This window comes from Phyllobates terribilis, unplaced genomic scaffold, assembly GCF_046119375.1.
Source record: "Phyllobates terribilis strain yellow unplaced genomic scaffold, ASM4611937v1 Scaffold_12__6_contigs__length_324123572, whole genome shotgun sequence".
Taxonomy (NCBI): domain Eukaryota; kingdom Metazoa; phylum Chordata; class Amphibia; order Anura; family Dendrobatidae; genus Phyllobates; species Phyllobates terribilis.
This window is the reverse complement of record NW_027362772.1, coordinates 87,166,406-87,190,031: the sequence shown is the minus strand read 5'-3', so window position 1 is coordinate 87,190,031 and position 23,626 is coordinate 87,166,406. Positions and strand designations below refer to the sequence as shown.

Genomic DNA, 23,626 nt, shown 5'->3' with positions numbered 1-23,626 from the left:
CTCAGGATCAGTAATGTAATGTATGTACACAGTGACTGCACCAGCAGAATAGTGAGCGCAGCTCTGGAGTATAATACAGGAGGTAACTCAGGATCAGTAATGTAATGTATGTACACAGTGACTGCACCAGCAGAATAGTGAGTGCAGCTCTGGAGTATAATACAGGAGGTAACTCAGGATCAGTAATGTAATGTATGTACACAGTGACTGCACCAGCAGAATAGTGAGTGCAGCTCTGGAGTATAATACAGGATGTAACTCAGGATCAGTAATGTAATGTATGTACACAGTGACTGCACCAGTAGAATAGTGAGCGCAGCTCTGGGGTATAATACAGGATGTAACTCAGGATCAGTAATGTAATGTATGTACACAGTGACTACACCAGCAGAATAGTGAGTGCAGCTCTGGAGTATAATACAGGAGGTAACTCAGGATCAGCAATGTAATGTATGTACACAGTGACTGCACCAGCAGAATAGTGAGTGCAGCTCTGGAGTATAATACAGGATGTAACTCGGGATCAGTAATGTAATGTATGTATACAGTGACTGCACCAGCAGAATAGTGAGCGCAGCTCTGGGGTATAATACAGGATGTAACTCAGGATCAGTAATGTATGTACACAGTGACTGCACCAGCAGAATAGTGAGTGCAGCTCTGGAGTATAATACAGGATATAACTCAGGATCAGTAATGTAATGTATGTACACAGTGACTGCACCAGCAGAATAGTGAGTGCAGCTCTGGAGTATAATACAGGATGTAACTCAGGATCAGTAATGTAATGTATGTACACAGTGACTGCACCAGCAGGATAGTGAGTGCAGCTCTGGAGTATAATACAGGATGTAACTCAGGATCAGTAATGTAATGTATGTACACAGTGACTGCACCAGCAGAATAGTGAGTGCAGCTCTGGAGTATAATACAGGAGGTAACTCAGGATCAGTAAAGTAATGTATGTACACAGTGACTGCACCAGCAGAATAGTGAGTGCAGCTCTGCGGTATAATACAGGATGTAACTCAGGATCAGTAATGTAATGTATGTACACAGTGACTGCACCAGCTGAATAGTGAGTGCAGCTCTGGAGTATAATGCAGGATGTAACTCAGGATCAGTAATGTAATGTATGTACACAGTGACTGCACCAGCAGAATAGTGAGTGCAGCTCTGGAGTATAATACAGGATGTAACTCAGGATCAGTAATGTAATGTAATGTATGTGCACAGTGACTGCACCAGCAGAATAGTGAGTGCAGCTCTGGGGTATAATACAGGAGGTAACTCAGGATCAGTAATGTAATGTATGGACATAGTGACTGCACCAGGAGAATAGTGAGCGCAGCTCTGGAGTATAATACAGGAGGTAACTCAGGATCAGTAATGTAATGTATGTACACAGTGACTCCACCAGCAGAATAGTGAGCGCAGCTCTGGAGTATAATACAGGAGGTAACTCAGGATCAGTAATGTAATGTATGTACACAGTGACTGCACCAGCAGAATAGTGAGTGCAGCTCTGGAGTATAATACAGGATGTAACTCTGGATCAGTAATGTAATGTATGTACACAGTGACTGCACCAGCAGAATAGTGAGTGCAGCTCTGGTGTATAATACAGTATATAACTCAGGATCAGTAATGTAATGTATGTACACAGTGACTACACCAGCAGAATAGTGAGTGCAGCTCTGGAGTATAATACAGGCTGTAACTCAGGATCAGTAATGTAATGTATGTACACAGTGACTGCACCAGCAGAATAGTGAGTGCAGCTCTGGAGTATAATACAGGATGTAACTCAGGATCAGTAATGTAATGTATGTACACAGTGACTGCACCAGCAGAATAGTGAGTGCAGCTCTGGAGTATAATAAAGGATGTAACTCAGGATCAGTAATGTAATGTATGTACACAGTGACTGCACCAGCAGAATAGTGAGTTCAGCTCTGGAGTATAATACAGGAGGTAACTCAGGATCAGTAATGTATGTACACAGTGACTGCACCAGCAGAATAGTGAGTGCAGCTCTGGAGTCTAATACAGGAGGTAACTCAGGATCAGTAATGTAATGTATGTACACAGTGACTGCACCAGCAGAATAGTGAGTGCAGCTCTGGAGTATAATACAGGATGTAACTCAGGATCAGTAGTATAATGTATGTACACAGTGACTGCACCAGCAGAATAGTGAGTGCAGCTCTGGAGTATAATACAGGAGGTAACTCAGGATCAGTAATGTATGTACACAGTGACTGCACCAGCAGAATAGTGAGTGCAGCTCTGGAGTATAATACAGGAGGTAACTCAGGATCAGTAATGTAATGTATGTACACAGTGACTGCACCAGCAGAATAGTGTGTGCAGCTCTGGAGTATAATACAGGAGGTAACTCAGGATCAGTAATGTAATGTATGTACACAGTGACTGCACCAGCAGAATAGTGAGCGCAGCTCTGGAGTATAATACATTAGGTAACTCAGGATCAGTAATGTAATGTATGTACACAGTGACTGCACCAGCAGAATAGTGAGTGCAGCTCTGGGGTATAATACAGGAGGTAACTCAGGATCAGTAATGTAATGTATGTACACAGTGACTGCACCAGCAGAATAGTGAGTGCAGCTCTGGAGTATAAAACAGGATGTAACTCAGGATCAGTAATGTAATGTATGTACACAGTGACTGCACCAGCAGAATAGTGAGTGCAGCTCTGGAGTATAATACAGGATGTAACTCAGGATCAGTAATGTAATGTATGTACACAGTGACTACACCAGCAGAATAGTGAGCGCAGCTCTGGGGTATAATACAGGATGTAACTCGGGATCAGTAATGTAATGTATGTACACAGTGACTGCACCAGCAGAATAGTGAGTGCAGCTCTGGAGTATAATACAGGAGGTAACTCAGGATCAGTAATGTATGTACACAGTCTCTGCGCTCCCTCTCCGGCCGCTCGTCTCCCTGTCTCTGCGCTCCCTCTCCCGGTCTCTGCGCTCCCTCTCCCGGTCTCTGCGCTCCCTCTCCCGGTCTCTGCGCTCCCTCTCCCGGTCTCTGCGCTCCCTCTCCCGGTCTCTGCGCTCCCTCTCCGGCCGCTCCCTCTCCCGGTCTCTGCGCTCCCTCTCCGGCCGCTCCCTCTCCCGGTCCCTGCGCTCCCTCTCCGGCCGCTCCCGGTCCCTGCGCTCCCTCTCCCGGTCCCTGCGCTCCCTCTCCGGCCGCTCCCTCTCCCGGTCCCTGCGCTCCCTCTCCGGCCGCTCCCTCTCCCGGTCCCTGCGCTCCCTCTCCGGCCGCTCCCTCTCCCGGTCCCTGCGCTCCCTCTCCGGCCGCTCCCTCTCCCGGTCCCTGCGCTCCCTCTCCCGGTCCCTGCGCTCCCTCTCCGGCCGCTCCCTCTCCCGGTCCCTGCGCTCCCTCTCCGGCCGCTCCCTCTCCCGGTCCCTGCGCTCCCTCTCCGGCCGCTCCCTCTCCCGGTCCCTGCGCTCCCTCTCCGGCCGCTCCCTCTCCCGGTCCCTGCGCTCCCTCTCCGGCCGCTCCCTCTCCCGGTCCCTGCGCTCCCTCTCCGGCCGCTCCCTCTCCCGGTCCCTGCGCTCCCTCTCCGGCCGCTCCCTGTCCCTGCGCTCCCTCTCCCTGCGCTCCCTCTCCCGGTCCCTGCGCTCCCTCTCCCGGCCGCTCCCTCTCCCGGTCCCTGCGCTCCCTCTCCCGGCCGCTCCCTCTCCCGGTCCCTGCGCTCCCTCTCCGGCCGCTCCCTCTCCCGGTCCCTGCGCTCCCTCTCCGGCCGCTCCCTCTCCCGGTCCCTGCGCTCCCTCTCCGGCCGCTCCCTCTCCCGGTCCCTGCGCTCCCTCTCCGGCCGCTCCCTCTCCCGGTCCCTGCGCTCCCTCTCCGGCCGCTCCCTCTCCCGGTCCCTGCGCTCCCTCTCCGGCCGCTCCCTCTCCCGGTCCCTGCGCTCCCTCTCCGGCCGCTCCCTCTCCCGGTCCCTGCGCTCCCTCTCCGGCCGCTCCCTCTCCCGGTCCCTGCGCTCCCTCTCCGGCCGCTCCCTCTCCCGGTCCCTGCGCTCCCTCTCCGGCCGCTCCCTCTCCCGGTCCCTGCGCTCCCTCTCCGGCCGCTCCCTCTCCCGGTCCCTGCGCTCCCTCTCCGGCCGCTCCCTCTCCCGGTCCCTGCGCTCCCTCTCCCGGTCCCTGCGCTCCCTCTCCGGCCGCTCCCTCTCCGGCCGCTCCCTCTCCGGCCGCTCCCTGCGCTCCCTCTCCGGCCGCTCCCTGCGCTCCCTCTCCGGCCGCTCCCTCTCCCGTTCCCTACGCTCCCTCTCCGGCCGCTCCCTCTCCCGGTCCCTGCGCTCCCTCTCCGGCCGCTCCCTCTCCGGCCGCTCCCTCTCCGGCCGCTCCCTCTCCGGCCGCTCCCTCTCCCGGTCCCTGCGCTCCCTCTCCGGCCACTCCCGGTCCCTGCGCTCCCTCTCCGGCCGCTCCCTCTCCGGCTGCTCCCTCTCCCGATCCCTGCGCTCCCTCTCCGGCCGCTCCCTCTCCCGGTCCCTGCGCTCCCTCTCCGGCCGCTCCCTCTCCCGGTCCCTGCGCTCCCGGTCCCTGCGCTCCCTCTCCCGGTCCCTGCGCTCCCTCTCCGGCCGCTCCTCCCCCGGTCTCTGCGCTCCCTCCCCCGGTCTCTGCGCTCCCTCCCCCGGTCTCTGCGCTCCCTCTCCCGGTCCCTGCGCTCCCTCTCCGGCCGCTCCTCCCCCGGTCCCGGCCGCTCCCTCTCCCGGTCCCGGCCGCTCCCTCTCCCGGTCCCGGCCGCTCCCTCTCCCGGTCCCGGCCGCTCCCTCTCCCGGTCCCGGCCGCTCCCTCTCCCGGTCCCGGCCGCTCCCTCTCCCGGTCCCGGCCGCTCCCTCTCCCGGTCCCGGCCGCTCCCTCTCCCGGTCCCGGCCGCTCCCTCTCCCGGTCCCGGCCGCTCCCTCTCCCGGTCCCGGCCGCTCCCTCTCCCGGTCCCGGCCGCTCCCTCTCCCGGTCCCGGCCGCTCCCTCTCCCGGTCCCGGCCGCTCCCTCTCCCGGTCCCGGCCGCTCCCTCTCCCGGTCCCGGCCGCTCCCTCTCCCGGTCCCGGCCGCTCCCTCTCCCGGTCCCGGCCGCTCCCTCTCCCGGTCCCGGCCGCTCCCTCTCCCGGTCCCGGCCGCTCCCTCTCCCGGTCCCGGCCGCTCCCTCTCCCGGTCCCGGCCGCTCCCTCTCCCGGTCCCGGCCGCTCCCTCTCCCGGTCCCGGCCGCTCCCGGTCCCGGCGTTCCCTCTCCCGGTCCCTGCGCTCCCTCTCCCAGCCGCTCCCTCTCCGGCCGCTCCCTCCCCCGGTCTCTGCTCTCCCTCTCCCGGTCCCTGCGCTCCCTCTCTGGCCGCTCCCTCTCCCGGTCCCTGCGCTCCCTCTCCCGCCGCTCCTCCCCCGGTCTCTGCGCTCCCTCCCCCGGTCTCTGCGCTCCCTCCCCCGGTCTCTGCGCTCCCTCTCTGGCCGCTCCTCCCCCGGTCTCTGCGCTCCCTCTCTGGCCGCTCCTCCCCCGGTCTCTGCGCTCCCTCTCTGGCCGCTCCTCCCCCGGTCTCTGCGCTCCCTCTCTGGCCGCTCCTCCCCCGGTCTCTGCGCTCCCTCTCTGGCCGCTCCTCCCCCGGTCTCTGCGCTCCCTCTCTGGCCGCTCCTCCCCCGGTCTCTGCGCTCCCTCTCTGGCCGCTCCTCCCCCGGTCTCTGCGCTCCCTCTCTGGCCGCTCCTCCCCCGGTCTCTGCGCTCCCTCTCTGGCCGCTCCTCCCCCGGTCTCTGCGCTCCCTCTCTGGCCGCTCCTCCCCCGGTCTCTGCGCTCCCTCTCTGGCCGCTCCTCCCCCGGTCTCTGCGCTCCCTCTCTGGCCGCTCCTCCCCCGGTCTCTGCGCTCCCTCTCTGGCCGCTCCTCCCCCGGTCTCTGCGCTCCCTCTCTGGCCGCTCCTCCCCCGGTCTCTGCGCTCCCTCTCCGGCCGCTCCTCTCCCGGTCTCTGCGCTCCCTCCCCCGGTCTCTGCGCTCCCTCCCCCGGTCTCTGCGCTCCCTCCCCGGCCGCTCCTCTCCCGGTCTCTGCGCTCCCTCTCCGGCCGCTCCTCCCCCGGTCTCTGCGCTCCCTCCCCCGGTCTCTGCGCTCCCTCCCCCGGTCTCTGCGCTCCCTCCCCCGGTCTCTGCGCTCCCTCCCCCGGTCTCTGCGCTCCCTCTCCGGCCGCTCCTCCCCCGGTCTCTGCGCTCCCTCTCCGGCCGCTCCTCCCCCGGTCTCTGCGCTCCCTCTCCGGCCGCTCCTCCCCCGGTCTCTGCGCTCCCTCTCCGGCCGCTCCTCCCCCGGTCTCTGCGCTCCCTCTCCGGCCGCTCCTCCCCCGGTCTCTGCGCTCCCTCTCCGGCCGCTCCTCCCCCGATCTCTGCGCTCCCTCTCCGGCCGCTCCTCCCCCGGTCTCTGCGCTCCCTCCCCCGGTCTCTGCGCTCCCTCCCCCGGTCTCTGCGCTCCCTCCCCCGGTCTCTGCGCTCCCTCCCCCGGTTTCTGCGCTCCCTCTCCGGCCGCTCCTCCCCCGGTCTCTGCGCTCCCTCTCCGGCCGCTCCTCCCCCGGTCTCTGCGCTCCCTCTCCGGCCGCTCCTCCCCCGGTCTCTGCGCTCCCTCTCCGGCCGCTCCTCCCCCGGTCTCTGCGCTCCCTCTCCGGCCGCTCCTCCCCCGGTCTCTGCGCTCCCTCTCCGGCCGCTCCTCCCCCGGTCTCTGCGCTCCCTCTCCGGCCGCTCCTCTCCCGGTCTCTGCGCTCCCTCCCCCGGTCTCTGCGCTCCCTCCCCGGCCGCTCCTCTCCCGGTCTCTGCGCTCCCTCTCCGGCCGCTCCTCCCCCGGTCTCTGCGCTCCCTCCCCCGGTCTCTGCGCTCCCTCTCCGGCCGCTCCTCCCCCGGTCGCTGCGCTCCCTCTCCGGCCGCTCCTCCCCCGGTCGCTGCGCTCCCTCTCCGGCCGCTCCTCCCCCGGTCTCTGCGCTCCCTCTCCGGCCGCTCCTCCCCCGGTCTCTGCGCTCCCTCTCCGGCCGCTCCCTCTCCGGCCGCTCCTCCCCCGGTCTCTGCGCTCCCTCCCCCAGTCTCTGCTCTCCCTCCCCCGGTCTCTGTGCTCCCTCTCCGGCCGCTCCTCCCCCGGTCTCTGCGCTCCCTCTCCGGCCGCTCCTCTCCCGTTCTCTGCGCTCCCTCTCCCACCGCTCCCTCTCCCGGTCGCTCCTCCCCCGGTCTCTGCGCTCCCTCCCCTGGTCTCTGCGCTCCCTCTCCCGCCGCTCCTCCCCCGGTCTCTGCGCTCCCTCCCCCGTCTTCTGCGCTCCCTCTCCGGCCGCTCCTCCCCCGGTCTCTGCGCTCCCTCTCCGGCCGCTCCTCCCCCGGTCTCTGCGCTCCCTCTCCGGCCGCTCCTCCCCCGGTGTCTGCGCTCCCTCTCCGGCCGCTCCGCCCCCGGTCTCTGCGCTCCCTCTCCGGCCGCTCCTCCCCCGGTCTCTGCGCTCCCTCTCCGGCCGCTCCTCCCCCGGTCTCTGCGCTCCCTCTCCGGCCGCTCCTCCCCCGGTCCCTGCGCTCCCTCTCCGGCCGCTCCTCCCCCGGTCCCTGCGCTCCCTCTCCGGCCGCTCCTCCCCCGGTCCCTGCGCTCCCTCTCCGGCCGCTCCTCCCCCGGTCTCTGCGCTCCCTCCCCCGGTCTCTGCGCTCCCTCCCCCAGTCTCTGCTCTCCCTCCCCCGGTCTCTGTGCTCCCTCTCCGGCCGCTCCTCCCCCGGTCTCTGCGCTCCCTCTCCGGCCGCTCCTCCCCCGGTCTCTGCGCTCCCTCTCCGGCCGCTCCTCTCCCGTTCTCTGCGCTCCCTCTCCCGGTCGCTCCTCCCCCGGTCTCTGCGCTCCCTCCCCCGGTCTCTGCGCTCCCTCCCCCGGTCTCTGCGCTCCCTCTCCCGCCGCTCCCTCCCCCGGTCTCTGCGCTCCCTCCCCCGGTCTCTGCGCTCCCTCTCCGGCCGCTCCTCCCCCGGTCTCTGCGCTCCCTCTCCGGCCGCTCCTCCCCCGGTCTCTGCGCTCCCTCTCCGGCCGCTCCTCCCCCGGTCTCTGCGCTCCCTCTCCGGCCGCTCCTCCCCCGGTCTCTGCGCTCCCTCTCCGGCCGCTCCTCCCCCGGTCTCTGCGCTCCCTCTCCGGCCGCTCCTCCCCCGGTCTCTGCGCTCCCTCTCCGGCCGCTCCTCCCCCGGTCTCTGCGCTCCCTCTCCGGCCGCTCCTCTCCCGGTCTCTGCGCTCCCTCTCCGGCCGCTCCTCTCCCGGTCTCTGCGCTCCCTCTCCGGCCGCTCCTCCCCCGGTCGCTGCGCTCCCTCTCCGGCCGCTCCTCCCCCGGTCGCTGCGCTCCCTCTCCGGCCGCTCCTCCCCCGGTCGCTGCGCTCCCTCTCCGGCCGCTCCTCCCCCGGTCGCTGCGCTCCCTCTCCGGCCGCTCCTCCCCCGGTCGCTGCGCTCCCTCTCCGGCCGCTCCTCCCCCGGTCGCTGCGCTCCCTCTCCGGCCGCTCCTCCCCCGGTCGCTGCGCTCCCTCTCCGGCCGCTCCTCCCCCGGTCGCTGCGCTCCCTCTCCGGCCGCTCCTCCCCCGGTCGCTGCGCTCCCTCTCCGGCCGCTTCTCCCCCGGTCTCTGCGCTCCCTCCCCCAGTCTCTGCTCTCCCTCCCCCGGTCTCTGCTCTCCCTCCCCCGGTCTCTGCGCTCCCTCTCCGGCCGCTCCTCCCCCGGTCTCTGCGCTCCCTCTCCGGCCGCTCCTCCCCCGGTCTCTGCGCTCCCTCTCCGGCCGCTCCTCTCCCGGTCTCTGCGCTCCCTCTCCCGGTCGCTCCTCCCCCGGTCTCTGCGCTCTCTCTCCGGCCGCTCCTCTCCCGGTCTCTGCGCTCCCTCTCCGGCCGCTCCTCTCCCGGTCTCTGCGCTCCCTCTCCGGCCGCTCCTCTCCCGGTCTCTGCGCTCCCTCTCCGGCCGCTCCTCTCCCGGTCTCTGCGCTCCCTCCCCCGGTCTCTGCGCTCCCTCTCCGGCCGCTCCTCTCCCGGTCTCTGCGCTCCCTCTCCCGCCGCTCCTCTCCCGGTCTCTGCGCTCCCTCCCCCGGTCTCTGCGCTCCCTCTCCGGCCGCTCCCTCCGCTCCCTCTCCCGGTCGCTCCTCCCCCCGACTCTGCGCTCCCTCCCCCCGTCTCTGCGCTCCCTCCCCCCTTCTCTGCGCTCCCTCTCCGGCCGCTCCTCTCCCGGTCTCTGCGCTCCCTCCCCCGGTCTCTGCGCTCCCTCTCCTGACGCTCCTCCCCCGGTCTCTGCGCTCCCTCCCCCGGTCTCTGCGCTCCCTCTCCCGGTCTCTGCGCTCCCTCTCCGGCCGCTCCTCCCCCGGTCTCTGCGCTCCCTCTCCGGCCGCTCCTCCCCCGGTCTCTGCGCTCCCTCTCCGGCCGCTCCTCCCCCGGTCTCTGCGCTCCCTCTCCGGCCGCTCCTCCCCCGGTCTCTGCGCTCCCTCTCCGGCCGCTCCTCCCCCGGTCGCTGCGCTCCCTCTCCGGCCGCTCCTCCCCCGGTCTCTGCGCTCCCTCTCCGGCCGTTCCTCCCCCGGTCGCTGCGCTCCCTCTCCGGCCGCTCCTCCCCCGGTCGCTGCGCTCCCTCTCCGGCCGCTCCTCCCCCGGTCGCTGCGCTCCCTCTCCGGCCGCTCCTCCCCCGGTCGCTGCGCTCCCTCTCCGGCCGCTCCTCCCCCGGTCGCTGCGCTCCCTCTCCGGCCGCTTCTCCCCCGGTCTCTGCGCTCCCTCCCCCGGTCTCTGCGCTCCCTCTCCGGCCGCTCCTCTCCCGGTCTCTGCGCTCCCTCTCCGGCCGCTCCTCTCCCGGTCTCTGCGCTCCCTCTCCGGCCGCTCCTCTCCCGGTCTCTGCGCTCCCTCTCCCGGTCTCTGCGCTCCCTCTCCCGGTCTCTGCGCTCCCTCCCCCGGTCTCTGCGCTCCCTCTCCGGCCGCTCCTCTCCCGGTCTCTGCGCTCCCTCTCCGGCCGCTCCTCTCCCGGTCTCTGCGCTCCCTCTCCGGCCGCTCCTCTCCCGGTCTCTGCGCTCCCTCTCCGGCCGCTCCTCTCCTGGTCTCTGCGCTCCCTCTCCCGCCGCTCCTCTCCCGGTCTCTGCGCTCCCTCCCCCGGTCTCTGCGCTCCCTCTCCGGCCGCTCCCTCCGCTCCCTCTCCCGGTCGCTCCTCCCCCCGTCTCTGCGCTCCCTCCCCCCGTCTCTGCGCTCCCTCCCCCGGTCTCTGCGCTCCCTCTCCGGCCGCTCCTCTCCCGGTCTCTGCGCTCCCTCTCCCGGTCTCTGCGCTCCCTCTCCTGACGCTCCTCCCCCGGTCTCTGCGCTCCCTCCCCCGGTCTCTGCGCTCCCTCTCCTGACGCTCCTCCCCCGGTCTCTGTGCTCCCTCTCCTGACGCTCCTCCCCCGGTCTCTGCGCTCCCTCTCCGGCCGCTCCTCCCCCGGTCTCTGCGCTCCCTCTCCGGCCGCTCCTCTCCCGGTCTCTGCGCTCCCTCTCCGGCCGCTCCTCTCCCGGTCTCTGCGCTCCCTCTCCGGCCGCTCCTCTCCCGGTCTCTGCGCTCCCTCTCCGGCCGCTCCCTCCGCTCCCTCTCCCGGTCGCTCCTCCCCCGGTCTCTGCGCTCCCTCCCCCGGTCTCTGCGCTCCCTCTCCGGCCGCTCCTCCCCCGGTCTCTGCGCTCCCTCTCCTGACGCTCCTCCCCCGGTCTCTGCGCTCCCGGTCTCTGCGCTCCCTCTCCCGGTCTCTGCGCTCCCTCTCCCGGTCTCTGCGCTCCCTCTCCGGCCGCTCCTCTCCCGGTCTCTGCGCTCCCTCTCCCGCCGCTCCTCCCCCGGTCTCTGCGCTCCCTCTCCCTCCGCTCCTCCCCCGGTCTCTGCGCTCCCTCTCCCTCCGCTCCTCCCCCGGTCTCTGCGCTCCCTCCCCCGGTCTCTGCGCTCCCTCTCCCTCCGCTCCTCCCCCGGTCTCTGCGCTCCCTCCCCCGGTCTCTGCGCTCCCTCTCCGGCCGCTCCTCCCCCGGTCTCTGCGCTCCCTCTCCGGCCGCTCCTCTCCCGGTCTCTGCGCTCCCTCTCCGGCCGCTCCTCTCCCGGTCTCTGCGCTCCCTCTCCGGCCGCTCCTCTCCCGGTCTCTGCGCTCCCTCTCCGGCCGCTCCCTCCGCTCCCTCTCCCGGTCGCTCCTCCCCCGGTCTCTGCGCTCCCTCCCCCGGTCTCTGCGCTCCCTCTCCGGCCGCTCCTCCCCCGGTCTCTGCGCTCCCTCTCCTGACGCTCCTCCCCCGGTCTCTGCGCTCCCGGTCTCTGCGCTCCCTCTCCCGGTCTCTGCGCTCCCTCTCCCGGTCTCTGCGCTCCCTCTCCGGCCGCTCCTCTCCCGGTCTCTGCGCTCCCTCTCCCGCCGCTCCTCCCCCGGTCTCTGCGCTCCCTCTCCCTCCGCTCCTCCCCCGGTCTCTGCGCTCCCTCTCCCTCCGCTCCTCCCCCGGTCTCTGCGCTCCCTCCCCCGGTCTCTGCGCTCCCTCTCCCTCCGCTCCTCCCCCGGTCTCTGCGCTCCCTCCCCCGGTCTCTGCGCTCCCTCTCCGGCCGCTCCTCCCCCGGTCTCTGCGCTCCCTCTCCGGCCGCTCCTCCCCCGGTCTCTGCGCTCCCTCTCCCGGTCTCTGCGCTCCCTCTCCCGGTCTCTGCGCTCCCTCTCCCGGTCTCTGCGCTCCCTCTCCCGGTCTCTGCTCTCCCTCTCCCGGTCTCTGCTCTCCCTCTCCGGCCGCTCCTCCCCCGGTCTCTGCGCTCCCTCTCCGGCCGCTCCTCCCCCGGTCTCTGCGCTCCCTCTCCGGCCGCTCCTCCCCCGGTCTCTGCGCTCCCTCTCCGGCCGCTCCTCCCCCGGTCTCTGCGCTCCCTCTCCGGCCGCTCCTCCCCCGGTCTCTGCGCTCCCTCTCCGGCCGCTCCTCCCCCGGTCTCTGCGCTCCCTCTCCGGCCGCTCCTCCCCCGGTCTCTGCGCTCCCTCTCCGGCCGCTCCTCCCCCGGTCTCTGCGCTCCCTCTCCGGCCGCTCCTCTCCCGGTCTCTGCGCTCCCTCTCCGGCCGCTCCTCTCCCGGTCTCTGCGCTCCCTCTCCGGCCGCTCCTCTCCCGGTCTCTGCGCTCCCTCTCCGGCCGCTCCTCTCCCGGTCTCTGCGCTCCCTCTCCGGCCGCTCCTCTCCCGGTCTCTGCGCTCCCTCTCCGGCCGCTCCTCTCCCGGTCTCTGCGCTCCCTCTCCGGCCGCTCCTCTCCCGGTCTCTGCGCTCCCTCTCCGGCCGCTCCTCTCCCGGTCGCTGCGCTCCCTCTCCGGCCGCTCCTCCCCCGGTCGCTGCGCTCCCTCTCCGGCCGCTCCTCCCCCGGTCGCTGCGCTCCCTCTCCGGCCGCTCCTCCCCCGGTCGCTGCGCTCCCTCTCCGGCCGCTCCTCCCCCGGTCGCTGCGCTCCCTCTCCGGCCGCTCCTCCCCCGGTCGCTGCGCTCCCTCTCCGGCCGCTCCTCCCCCGGTCCCTGCGCTCCCTCTCCGGCCGCTCCTCCCCCGGTCCCTGCGCTCCCTCTCCTGCCGCTCCTCCCCCGGTCTCTGCGCTCCCTCCCCCGGTCTCTGCGCTCCCTCCCCCGGTCTCTGCGCTCCCTCCCCCGGTCTCTGCGCTCCCTCCCCCGGTCTCTGCGCTCCCTCGCCCGGTCTCTGCGCTCCCTCGCCCGGTCTCTGCGCTCCCTCGCCCGGTCTCTGCTCTCCCTCCCCCGGTCTCTGCGCTCCCTCTCCGGCCGCTCCTCCCCCGGTCTCTGCGCTCCCTCTCCGGCCGCTCCTCCCCCGGTCTCTGCGCTCCCTCTCCGGCCGCTCCTCTCCCGGTCTCTGCGCTCCCTCTCCCGCCGCTCCTCCCCCGGTCTCTGCGCTCCCTCTCCGGCCGCTCCTCCCCCGGTCTCTGCGCTCCCTTTCCGGCCGCTCCTCTCCCGGTCTCTGCGCTCCCTCTCCGGCCGCTCCTCCCCCGGTCGCTGCGCTCCCTCTCCGGCCGCTCCTCCCCCGGTCGCTGCGCTCCCTCTCCGGCCGCTCCTCCCCCGGTCGCTGCGCTCCCTCTCCGGCCGCTCCTCCCCCGGTCGCTGCGCTCCCTCTCCGGCCGCTCCTCCCCCGGTCTCTGCGCTCCCTCTCCGGCCGCTCCTCCCCCGGTCTCTGCGCTCCCTCTCCGGCCGCTCCTCCCCCGGTCGCTGCGCTCCCTCTCCGGCCGCTCCTCCCCCGGTCTCTGCGCTCCCTCTCCGGCCGCTCCTCCCCCGGTCTCTGCGCTCCCTCTCCGGCCGCTCCTCCCCCGGTCTCTGCGCTCCCACCCCCAGTCTCTGCTCTCCCTCCCCCGGTCTCTGCGCTCCCTCTCCGGCCGCTCCTCCCCCGGTCTCTGCGCTCCCTCCCCCGGTCTCTGCGCTCCCACCCCCAGTCTCTGCTCTCCCTCCCTCGGTCTCTGCGCTCCCTCTCCGGCCGCTCCTCCCCCGGTCTCTGCGCTCCCTCTCCGGCCGCTCCTCCCCCGGTCTCTGCGCTCCCTCTCCGGCCGCTCCTCCCCCGGTCTCTGCGCTCCCTCTCCGGCCGCTCCTCCCCCGGTCTCTGCGCTCCCTCTCCCGCCGCTCCTCCCCCGGTCTCTGCGCTCCCTCTCCCGGTCGCTCCTCCCCCGGTCTCTGCGCTCCCTCCCCCGGTCTCTGCGCTCCCTCCCCCGGTCTCTGCGCTCCCTCTCCGGCCGCTCCTCCCCCGGTCTCTGCGCTCCCTCTCCGGCCGCTCCTCCCCCGGTCTCTGCGCTCCCTCTCCGGCCGCTCCTCTCCCGGTCTCTGCGCTCCCTCTCCGGCCGCTCCTCTCCCGGTCTCTGCGCTCCCTCTCCGGCCGCTCCTCTCCCGGTCTCTGCGCTCCCTCTCCGGCCGCTCCTCTCCCGGTCTCTGCGCTCCCTCTCCGGCCGCTCCTCTCCCGGTCTCTGCGCTCCCTCTCCGGCCGCTCCTCTCCCGGTCTCTGCGCTCCCTCTCCGGCCGCTCCTCTCCCGGTCTCTGCGCTCCCTCTCCGGCCGCTCCTCCCCCGGTCTCTGCGCTCCCTCCCCCGGTCTCTGCGCTCCCTCTCCCGGTCTCTGCGCTCCCTCCCCCGGTCTCTGCGCTCCCTCCCCCGGTCTCTGCGCTCCCTCTCCCGGTCTCTGCGCTCCCTCTCCCGCCGCTCCCTCCGCTCCCTCTCCCGGTCGCTCCTCCCCCAGTCTCTGCGCTCCCTCCCCCGGTCTCTGCGCTCCCTCCCCCGGTCTCTGCGCTCCCTCCCCCGGTCTCTGCGCTCCCTCTCCCGGTCTCTGCGCTCCCTCTCCCGGTCTCTGCGCTCCCTCTCCCGGTCTCTGCGCTCCCTCTCCCGGTCTCTGCGCTCCCTCTCCCGCCGCTCCCTCCCCCAGTCTCTGCGCTCCCTCCCCCGGTCTCTGCGCTCCCTCTCCGGCCGCTCCTCCCCCGGTCTCTGCGCTCCCTCTCCGGCCGCTCCTCCCCCGGTCTCTGCGCTCCCTCTCCGGCCGCTCCTCCCCCGGTCTCTGCGCTCCCACCCCCAGTCTCTGCTCTCCCTCCCCCGGTCTCTGCGCTCCCTCTCCGGCCGCTCCTCCCCCGGTCTCTGCGCTCCCTCCCCCGGTCTCTGCGCTCCCACCCCCAGTCTCTGCTCTCCCTCCCTCGGTCTCTGCGCTCCCTCTCCGGCCGCTCCTCCCCCGGTCTCTGCGCTCCCTCTCCGGCCGCTCCTCCCCCGGTCTCTGCGCTCCCTCTCCGGCCGCTCCTCCCCCGGTCTCTGCGCTCCCTCTCCGGCCGCTCCTCCCCCGGTCTCTGCGCTCCCTCTCCCGCCGCTCCTCCCCCGGTCTCTGCGCTCCCTCTCCCGGTCGCTCCTCCCCCGGTCTCTGCGCTCCCTCCCCCGGTCTCTGCGCTCCCTCCCCCGGTCTCTGCGCTCCCTCTCCGGCCGCTCCTCCCCCGGTCTCTGCGCTCCCTCTCCGGCCGCTCCTCCCCCGGTCTCTGCGCTCCCTCTCCGGCCGCTCCTCTCCCGGTCTCTGCGCTCCCTCTCCGGCCGCTCCTCTCCCGGTCTCTGCGCTCCCTCTCCGGCCGCTCCTCTCCCGGTCTCTGCGCTCCCTCTCCGGCCGCTCCTCTCCCGGTCTCTGCGCTCCCTCTCCGGCCGCTCCTCTCCCGGTCTCTGCGCTCCCTCTCCGGCCGCTCCTCTCCCGGTCTCTGCGCTCCCTCTCCGGCCGCTCCTCTCCCGGTCTCTGCGCTCCCTCTCCGGCCGCTCCTCCCCCGGTCTCTGCGCTCCCTCCCCCGGTCTCTGCGCTCCCTCTCCCGGTCTCTGCGCTCCCTCCCCCGGTCTCTGCGCTCCCTCCCCCGGTCTCTGCGCTCCCTCTCCCGGTCTCTGCGCTCCCTCTCCCGGTCTCTGCGCTCCCTCTCCCGGTCTCTGCGCTCCCTCTCCCGGTCTCTGCGCTCCCTCTCCCGCCGCTCCCTCCGCTCCCTCCGCTCCCTCTCCCGGTCGCTCCTCCCCCAGTCTCTGCGCTCCCTCCCCCGGTCTCTGCGCTCCCTCCCCCGGTCTCTGCGCTCCCTCTCCCGGTCTCTGCGCTCCCTCTCCCGGTCTCTGCGCTCCCTCTCCCGGTCTCTGCGCTCCCTCTCCCGGTCTCTGCGCTCCCTCTCCCGGTCTCTGCGCTCCCTCTCCCGCCGCTCCCTCCGCTCCCTCCCCCAGTCTCTGCGCTCCCTCCCCCGGTCTCTGCGCTCCCTCCCCCGGTCTCTGCGCTCCCTCCCCCGGTCTCTGCGCTCCCTCTCCGGCCGCTCCTCTCCCGGTCTCTGCGCTCCCTCTCCCGCCGCTCCCTCCGCTCCCTCCCCCGGTCTCTGCGCTCCCTCCCCCGGTCTCTGCGCTCCCTCCCCCGGTCGCTGCGCTCCCTCCCCCGGTCTCTGCGCTCCCTCTCCGGCCGCTCCTCCCCCGGTCGCTGCGCTCCCTCCCCCGGTCTCTGCGCTCCCTCTCCGGCCGCTCCTCCCCCGGTCGCTCCCCCCCCAATTTCTCGTCATTAACCCTTCACCTCTCTCCGCAGTTGGACAATCTGGTGTTAATCAATAAGATCAAGGAGCAGCTGATGGCAGAGAAGATCCGGCCTCCGCACCTGCCCCCGACCTCCGTCCCCTCGCAGCAGCCGCTGCTCATCCCTCCGTCCCCCGCGGAGACGAGCCAGTCCGTCATGTCCCTGCAAAAGCTGCAGCAAGTCCCCGGACTGCACCCGCAAGCTGTACCCCAGCCCGATGTGGCACTGCACGCTCGACCTGCCACCAGCTCCATCATAGGTACCTCCACTGACGGGTGACCCAGTATCGGGGGTGTGACTGCTCCGCCCGGGTCTCTTCCGCCCGGGTCTCTTCCGCCCGGGTCTCTTCCGCCCGGGTCTTCTCCGCCCGGGTCTTCTCCGCCCGGGTCTTCTCCGCCCGGGTCTCCTCCGCCCGGGTCTCCTTCCGCCCGGGTCCCTTCCGCCCGGGTCCCTTCCGCCCGGGTCCCTTCCGCCCGGGTCCCTTCCGCCCGGGTGCCCTGCGCCCGGGTCTCCTCCGCCCGGGTCTCCTGCGCCCGGGTCCCTTCCGCCCGGGTCCCTTTCGCCCGGGTCTCCTCCGCCTGGGTCTCCTCCGCCCGGGTCCCTTTCGCCCGGGTCTCCTCCGCCCGGGTCCCTTTCGCCCGGGTCTCCTCCGCCCGGGTCCCTTTCGCCCGGGTCTCCTCCGCCCGGGTCCCCTCCGCCGGGGTCTCCACCTTCTCAGCGTCTTCTTGCGTTTCAGGACTGGGGCTGTCGTCCTCCCGCTCCAATGTCAGCGTCTCGGAGTCCGGCACCAGCGGTTCCCCCTCCGCCCCGACCTCCAGCAGCCAGACGCGGCTCATCGCCTCCTCCCCCACCCTGATCTCCGGCCTCAGCAGTGCACCCATGCTGGACTCCATCAAGACCATCCAGGGCCACAGCCTGCTCGGCCCAACCAAGCCCGAAAGGGGGCGCAAGAAAATCAAGGCGGAGATCCCACCCGGCCCGCCCGTGCTCGTCGTCCCCTACCCGATCCTGGCCTCGGGGGACATCGGTAAAGAAGGGAAAACCTACAGGTCAGTGAATCCATCGGGGTGGAGCGGCCGACGTCATGTGTCTGCCCGCAACCCCCGGCGTGAGGGGTTAATGGGGAGTGTACCCTGCCGGGGGGTTTCTGGCGGTTGCTGTAGTCGGGGGGGTTTCTGGCGGTTGCTGTAGTCGGGGGGGTTTCTGGCGGTTGCTGTAGTCAGGGGGGGGTTTCTGGCGGTTGCTGTAGTCGGGGGGGGGGTTTCTGGCGGTTGCTGTAGTCGGGGGGGTTTCTGGCGGTTGCTGTAGTCGGTTTGGTTTCTGGCGGTTGCTGTAGTCGGGGGGGGTTTCTGGCGGTTGCTGTAGTCGGGGGGGTTTCTGGCGGTTGCTGTAGTCGGGGGGGGTTTCTGGCGGTTGCTGTAGTTGGGGTGGTTTCTGGCGGTTGCTGTAGTCGGGGGGGGGGGTTTCTGGCGGTTGCTGTAGTCGGGGGGGTTTCTGGCGGTTGCTGTAGTCGGGGGGGTTTCTGGCGATTGCTGTAGTCGGTTTGGTTTCTGGCGGTTGCTGTAGTCGGGGGGTTTCTGGCGGTTGCTGTAGTCGGGGGGGTTTCTGGCGATTGCTGTAGTCGGGGGGTTTCTGGCGGTTGCTGTAGTCGGGGGGGTTTCTGGCGATTGCTGTAGTCGGGGGGTTTCTGGCGGTTGCTGTAGTCGGGGGGGGTTTCTGGCGGTTGCTGTAGTCGGGGGGGTTTCTGGCGGTTGCTGTAGTCGGGGTGTTTCTGGCGGTTGCTGTAGTTGGGGGGGTTTCTGGCGGTTGCTGTAGTCGGGGGGTTTCTGGCGGTTGCTGTAGTCGGGGGGGGTTTCTGGCGGTTGCTGTAGTCGGGGGGCTTTCTGGCAGTTGCTGTAGTCGGGGGGGTTTCTGGCGATTGCTGTAGTCGGGGGGGTTTCTGGCGATTGCTGTAGTCGGGGGGGTTTCTGGCGGTTGCTGTAGTCGGGGGGGGTTTCTGGCGGTTGCTGTAGTCGGGGGGGTTTCTAGCGGTTGCTGTAGTCGGGGGGGGTTTCTGGCGGTTGCTGTAGTCGGGGGGGTTTCTGGCGGTTGCTGTAGTCGGGGGGGTTTCTAGCGGTTGCTGTAGTCGGGGGGGGTTTCTGGCGGTTGCTGTAGTCGGGGGGGTTTCTGGCGGTTGCTGTAGTCGGGGGGGTTTCTGGCGGTTGCTGTAGTCGGGGTTTCTGGCGGTTGCTGTAGTCGGGGGGGTTTCTGGCGGTTGCTGTAGTCGGGGGGGTTTCTGGCGGTTGCTGTAGTCGGGGGGGGTTTCTGGCGGTTGCTGTAGTCGGGGGGGTTTCTGGCGGTTGCTGTAGTCGGGGGGGGTTTCTGGCGGTTGCTGTAGTCGGTGGGGTTTCTGGCGGTTGCTGTAGTCGGTTTGGTTTCTGGCGGTTGCTGTAGTCGGGGGGGGTTTCTGGCGGTTGCTGTAGTCGGGGGGGGTTTCTGGCGGTTGCTGTAGTCGGGGGGGGTTTCTGGCGGTTGCTGTAGTCGGGGGGGGTTTCTGGCGGTTGCTGTAGTCGGGGGGTTTCTGGCGGTTGCTGTAGTCGGGGGGGGTTTCTGGCGGTTGCTGTAGTCGGGGGGGGTTTCTGGCGGTTGCTGTAGTCGGGGGGGGTTTCTGGCGGTTGCTGTAGTCGGGGGGGGTTTCTGGCGGTTGCTGTAGTCGGTTTGGTTTCTGGCGGTTGCTGTAGTCGGGGGGGTTTCTGGCGGTTGCTGTAGTCGGGGGGGTTTCTGGCGGTTGCTGTAGTCGGGGGGGTTTCTGGCGGTTGCTGTAGTCGGGAGGTTTCTGGCGGTTGCTGTAGTCAGGGGGCGGGGGGGTTTCTGGCTGTTGCCCCGGCCGGGGTTGCAGTTGGCTCTGTAGCCATGTAGACATTGGGGGTCTTACCTTCCCTAGTTGTGGGCGGCCAGGTGACTCTGGGGTCTTCTCGCCCCTCTAGGTGTAAGGTTTGCCCTCTGACCTTCTTCAGTAAGTCTGAGATGCAGATTCACTCCAAGTCTCACACGGAGGCCAAACCCCACAAGTGCCCGCACTGCTCCAAGTCATTTGCCAACGCCTCGTACCTGGCCCAGCACCTGCGCATCCACCTGGGCGTGAAGCCGTACCACTGCTCCTACTGCGAGAAGTCCTTCCGCCAGCTCTCGCACCTCCAGCAGCACACCAGGTAATGGCGGCACTGCCCACCCGCACAGGGCAGTGATGAGACGCCGGCCCCCCACACCGCGCTCCACCATGGCCGACCGGTGGAGATGGCTCCGGGGTGATGTGAGGTGGTGTGGAGGTGATGTCTGATAGCACCGGGGTGATGTGAGGTGGTGTGGGGGTGATGTCTGATGGCTCCGGGGTGATGTGAGGTGGTGTGGAGGTGATGTCTGATGGCTCCGGGGTGATGTGAGGTGGTGTGGAGGTGATGTCTGATGGCACCGGGGTGATGTGAGGTGGTGTGGGGGTGATGTCTGATGGCACCGGGGTGATGTGAGGTGGTGTGGGGGTGATGTCTGATAGCACCGGGGTGATGTGAGGTGGTGTGGAGGTGATGTCTGATAGCACCGGGGTGATGTGAGGTGGTGTGGGGGTGATGTCTGATAGCACCGGGGTGATGTGAGGTGGTGTGGGGGTGATGTCTGATGGCTCCGGGGTGATGTGAGGTGGTGTGGGGGTGATGTCTGATGGCTCCGGGGATGATGTGAGGTGGTGTGGAGGTGATGTCTGATAGCACCGGGGTGATGTGAGGTGGTGTGGGGGTGATGTCTGATGGCTCCGGGGTGATGTGAGGTGGTGTGGAGGTGATGTCTGATGGCTCCGGGGTGATGTGAGGTGGTGTGGAGGTGATGTCTGATGGCACCGGGGTGATGTGAGGTGGTGTGGAGGTGATGTCTGATGGCTCCGGGGTGATGTGAGGTGGTGTGGAGGTGATGTCTGATGGCTCCGGGGTGATGTGAGGTGGTGTGGAGGTGATGTCTGATGGCTCCGGGGTGATGTGAGGTGGTGTGGGGGTGATGTCTGATGGCTCCGGGGTGATGTGAGGTGGTGTGGAGGTGATGTCTGATGGCTCCGGGGTGATGTGAGGTGGTGTGGAGGTGATGTCTGATGGCTCCGGGGTGATGTGAGGTGGTGTGGGGGTGATGTCTGATGGCTCCGGGGTGATGTGAGGTGGTGTGGGGGTGATGTCTGATGGCTCCGGGGTGATGTGAGGTGGTGTGGAGGTGATGTCTGATGGCTCCGGGGTGATGTGAGGTGGCGTGGAGGTGATGTCTGATGGCTCCGGGGTGATGTGAGGTGGTGTGGGGGTGATGTCTGATGGCACCGGGGTGATGTGAGGTGGTGTGGAGGTGATGTCTGATGGCTCCGGGGTGATGTGAGGTGGTGTGGGGGTGATGTCTGATGGCACCGGGGTGATGTGAGGTGGTGTGGAGGTGATGTCTGATGGCACCGGGGTGATGTGAGGTGGTGTGGAGGTGATGTCTGATGGCTCCGGGGTGATGTGAGGTGGTGTGGAGGTGATGTCTGATGGCACCGGGGTGATGTGAGGTGGTGTGGAGGTGATGTCTGATGGCACCGGGGTGATGTGAGGTGGTGTGGAGGTGATGTCTGATGGCTCCGGGGTGATGTGAGGTGGTGTGGGGGTGATGTCTGATAGCACCGGGGTGATGTGAGGTGGTGTGGGGGTGATGTCTGATGGCACCGGGGTGATGTGAGGTGGTGTGGGGGTGATGTCTGATGGCACCGGGGTGATGTGAGGTGGTGTGGGGGTGATGTCTGATAGCACCGGGGTGATGTGAGGTGGTGTGGGGGTGATGTCTGATGGCACCGGGGTGATGTGAGGTGGTGTGGAGGTGATGTCTGATGGCTCCGGGGTGATGTGAGGTGGTGTGGGGGTGATGTCTGATAGCACCGGGGTGATGTGAGGTGGTGTGGGGGTGATGTCTGATGGCACCGGGGTGATGTGAGGTGGTGTGGGGGTGATGTCTGATGGCACCGGGGTGATGTGAGGTGGTGTGGGGGTGATGTCTGATAGCACCGGGGTGATGTGAGGTGGTGTGGGGGTGATGTCTGATGGCACCGGGGTGATGTGAGGTGGTGTGGAGGTGATGTCTGATGGCTCCGGGGTGATGTGAGGTGGTGTGGAGGTGATGTCTGATGGCTCCGGGGTGATGTGAGGTGGTGTGGGGGTGATGCTGGATGGCTCCGGGGTGATGTGAGGTGGTGTGGAGGTGATGTCTGATGGCACCGGGGTGATGTGAGGTGGTGTGGAGGTGATGTCTGATGGCTCCGGGGTGATGTGAGGTGGTGTGGAGGTGATGTCTGATGGCTCCGGGGTGATGTGAAGTGGTGTGGAGGTGATGTCTGATGGCTCCGGGGTGATGTGAAGTGGTGTGGAGGTGATGTCTGATGGCTCCGGGGTGATGTGAGGTGGTGTGGAGGTGATGTCTGATGGCTCCGGGGTGATGTGAGGTGGTGTGGAGGTGATGTCTGATGGCTCCGGGGTGATGTGAGGTGGTGTGGGGGTGATGTCTGATGGCTCCGGGGTGATGTGAGGTGGTGTGGGGGTGATGTCTGATGGCACCGGGGTGATGTGAGGTGGTGTGGGGGTGATGTCTGATGGCACCGGGGTGATGTGAGGTGGTGTGGAGGTGATGTCTGATGGCTCCGGGGTGATGTGAGGTGGTGTGGAGGTGATGTCTGATGGCTCCGGGGTGATGTGAGGTGGTGTGGGGGTGATGCTGGATGGCTCCGGGGTGATGTGAGGTGGTGTGGAGGTGATGTCTGATGGCACCGGGGTGATGTGAGGTGGTGTGGAGGTGATGTCTGATGGCTCCGGGGTGATGTGAGGTGGTGTGGAGGTGATGTCTGATGGCACCGGGGTGATGTGAAGTGGTGTGGAGGTGATGTCTGATGGCTCCGGGGTGATGTGAAGTGGTGTGGAGGTGATGTCTGATGGCTCCGGGGTGATGTGAGGTGGTGTGGAGGTGATGTCTGATGGCTCCGGGGTGATGTGAGGTGGTGTGGAGGTGATGTCTGATGGCTCCGGGGTGATGTGAGGTGGTGTGGGGGTGATGTCTGATGGCTCCGGGGTGATGTGAGGTGGTGTGGGGGTGATGTCTGATGGCTCCGGGGTGATGTGAGGTGGTGTGGGGGTGATGTCTGATGGCTCCGGGGTGATGTGAGGTGGTGTGGGGGTGATGTCTGGTGGCACCGGGGTGATGTGAGGTGGTGTGGGGGTGATGTCTGATGGCACCGGGGTGATGTGAGGTGGTGTGGAGGTGATGTCTGATAGCACCGGGGTGATGTGAGGTGGTGTGGGGGTGATGTCTGATGGCACCGGGGTGATGTGAGGTGGTGTGGGGGTGATGTCTGATGGCTCCAGGGTGATGTGAGGTGGTGTGGAGGTGATGTCTGATGGCACCGGGGTGATGTGAGGTGGTGTGGAGGTGATGTCTGATGGCTCCGGGGTGATGTGAGGTGGTGTGGAGGTGATGTCTGATGGCTCCAGGGTGATGTGAGGTGGTGTGGGGGTGATGTCTGATGGCACCGGGGTGATGTGAGGTGGTGTGGGGGTGATGTCTGATGGCTCCGGGGTGATGTGAGGTGGTGTGGAGGTGATGTCTGATGGCTCCGGGGTGATGTGAGGTGGTGTGGAGGTGATGTCTGATGGCTCCAGGGTGATGTGAGGTGGTGTGGAGGTGATGTCTGATGGCTCCGGGGTGATGTGAGGTGGTGTGGGGGTGATGTCTGATGGCTCCGGGGTGATGTGAGGTGGTGTGGGGGTGATGTCTGATGGCACCGGGGTGATGTGAGGTGGTGTGGAGGTGATGTCTGATGGCTCCGGGATGATGTGAGGTGGTGTGGAGGTGATGTCTGATGGCTCCGGGGTGATGTGAGGTGGTGTGGAGGTGATGTCTGATGGCACCGGGGTGATGTGAGGTGGTGTGGAGGTGATGTCTGATAGCACCAGGGTGATGTGAGGTGATGTGGGGGTGATGTCTGATGGCACCGGGGTGATGTGAGGTGGTGTGGAGGTGATGTCTGATGGCTCCGGGGTGATGTGAGGTGGTGTGGGGGTGATGTCTGATGGCTCCGGGATGATGTGAGGTGGTGTGGAGGTGATGTCTGATGGCTCCGGGGTGATGTGAGGTGGTGTGGAGGTGATGTCTGATGGCTCCGGGATGATGTGAGGTGGTGTGGAGGTGATGTCTGATGGCTCCGGGATGATGTGAGGTGGTGTGGGGGTGATGTCTGATGGCACCGGGGTGATGTGAGGTGGTGTGGGGGTGATGTCTGATGGCTCCGGGGTGATGTGAGGTGGTGTGGGGGTGATGTCTGATGGCTCCGGGGTGATGTGAGGTGGTGTGGGGGTGATGTCTGATGGCACCGGGGTGATGTGTGGGGGTGATGTCTGATGGCTCCGGGGTGATGTGAGGTGGTGTGGGGGTGATGTCTGATGGCTCCGGGGTGATGTGAGGTGGTGTGGGGGTGATGTCTGATGGCACCGGGGTGATGTGAGGTGGTGTGGAGGTGATGTCTGATGGCTCCGGGGTGATGTGAGGTGGTGTGGAGGTGATGTCTGATGGCTCCGGGGTGATGTCAGGTGGTGTGGAGGTGATGTC

At 67.5% G+C, this 23,626-nt stretch overlaps 1 protein-coding gene across 2 annotated transcripts in view; it reads left to right on the top strand.

Moving 5' to 3' along the window:
- ZNF362 (zinc finger protein 362) overlaps positions 1-23,626 on the top strand; it is a 118,840-nt gene that overhangs the window by 52,027 nt on the left and 43,187 nt on the right. For both annotated transcript variants that reach the window (XM_073656035.1, XM_073656034.1), the window contains 3 exons: positions 16,004-16,250; positions 16,728-17,040; positions 18,958-19,182. In XM_073656035.1, coding sequence (XP_073512136.1) covers positions 16,046-16,250; positions 16,728-17,040; positions 18,958-19,182 — 743 coding nt within the window. In that variant the 5' untranslated portion in view covers positions 16,004-16,045. The remainder of the gene's footprint in view (positions 1-16,003; positions 16,251-16,727; positions 17,041-18,957; positions 19,183-23,626) is intronic.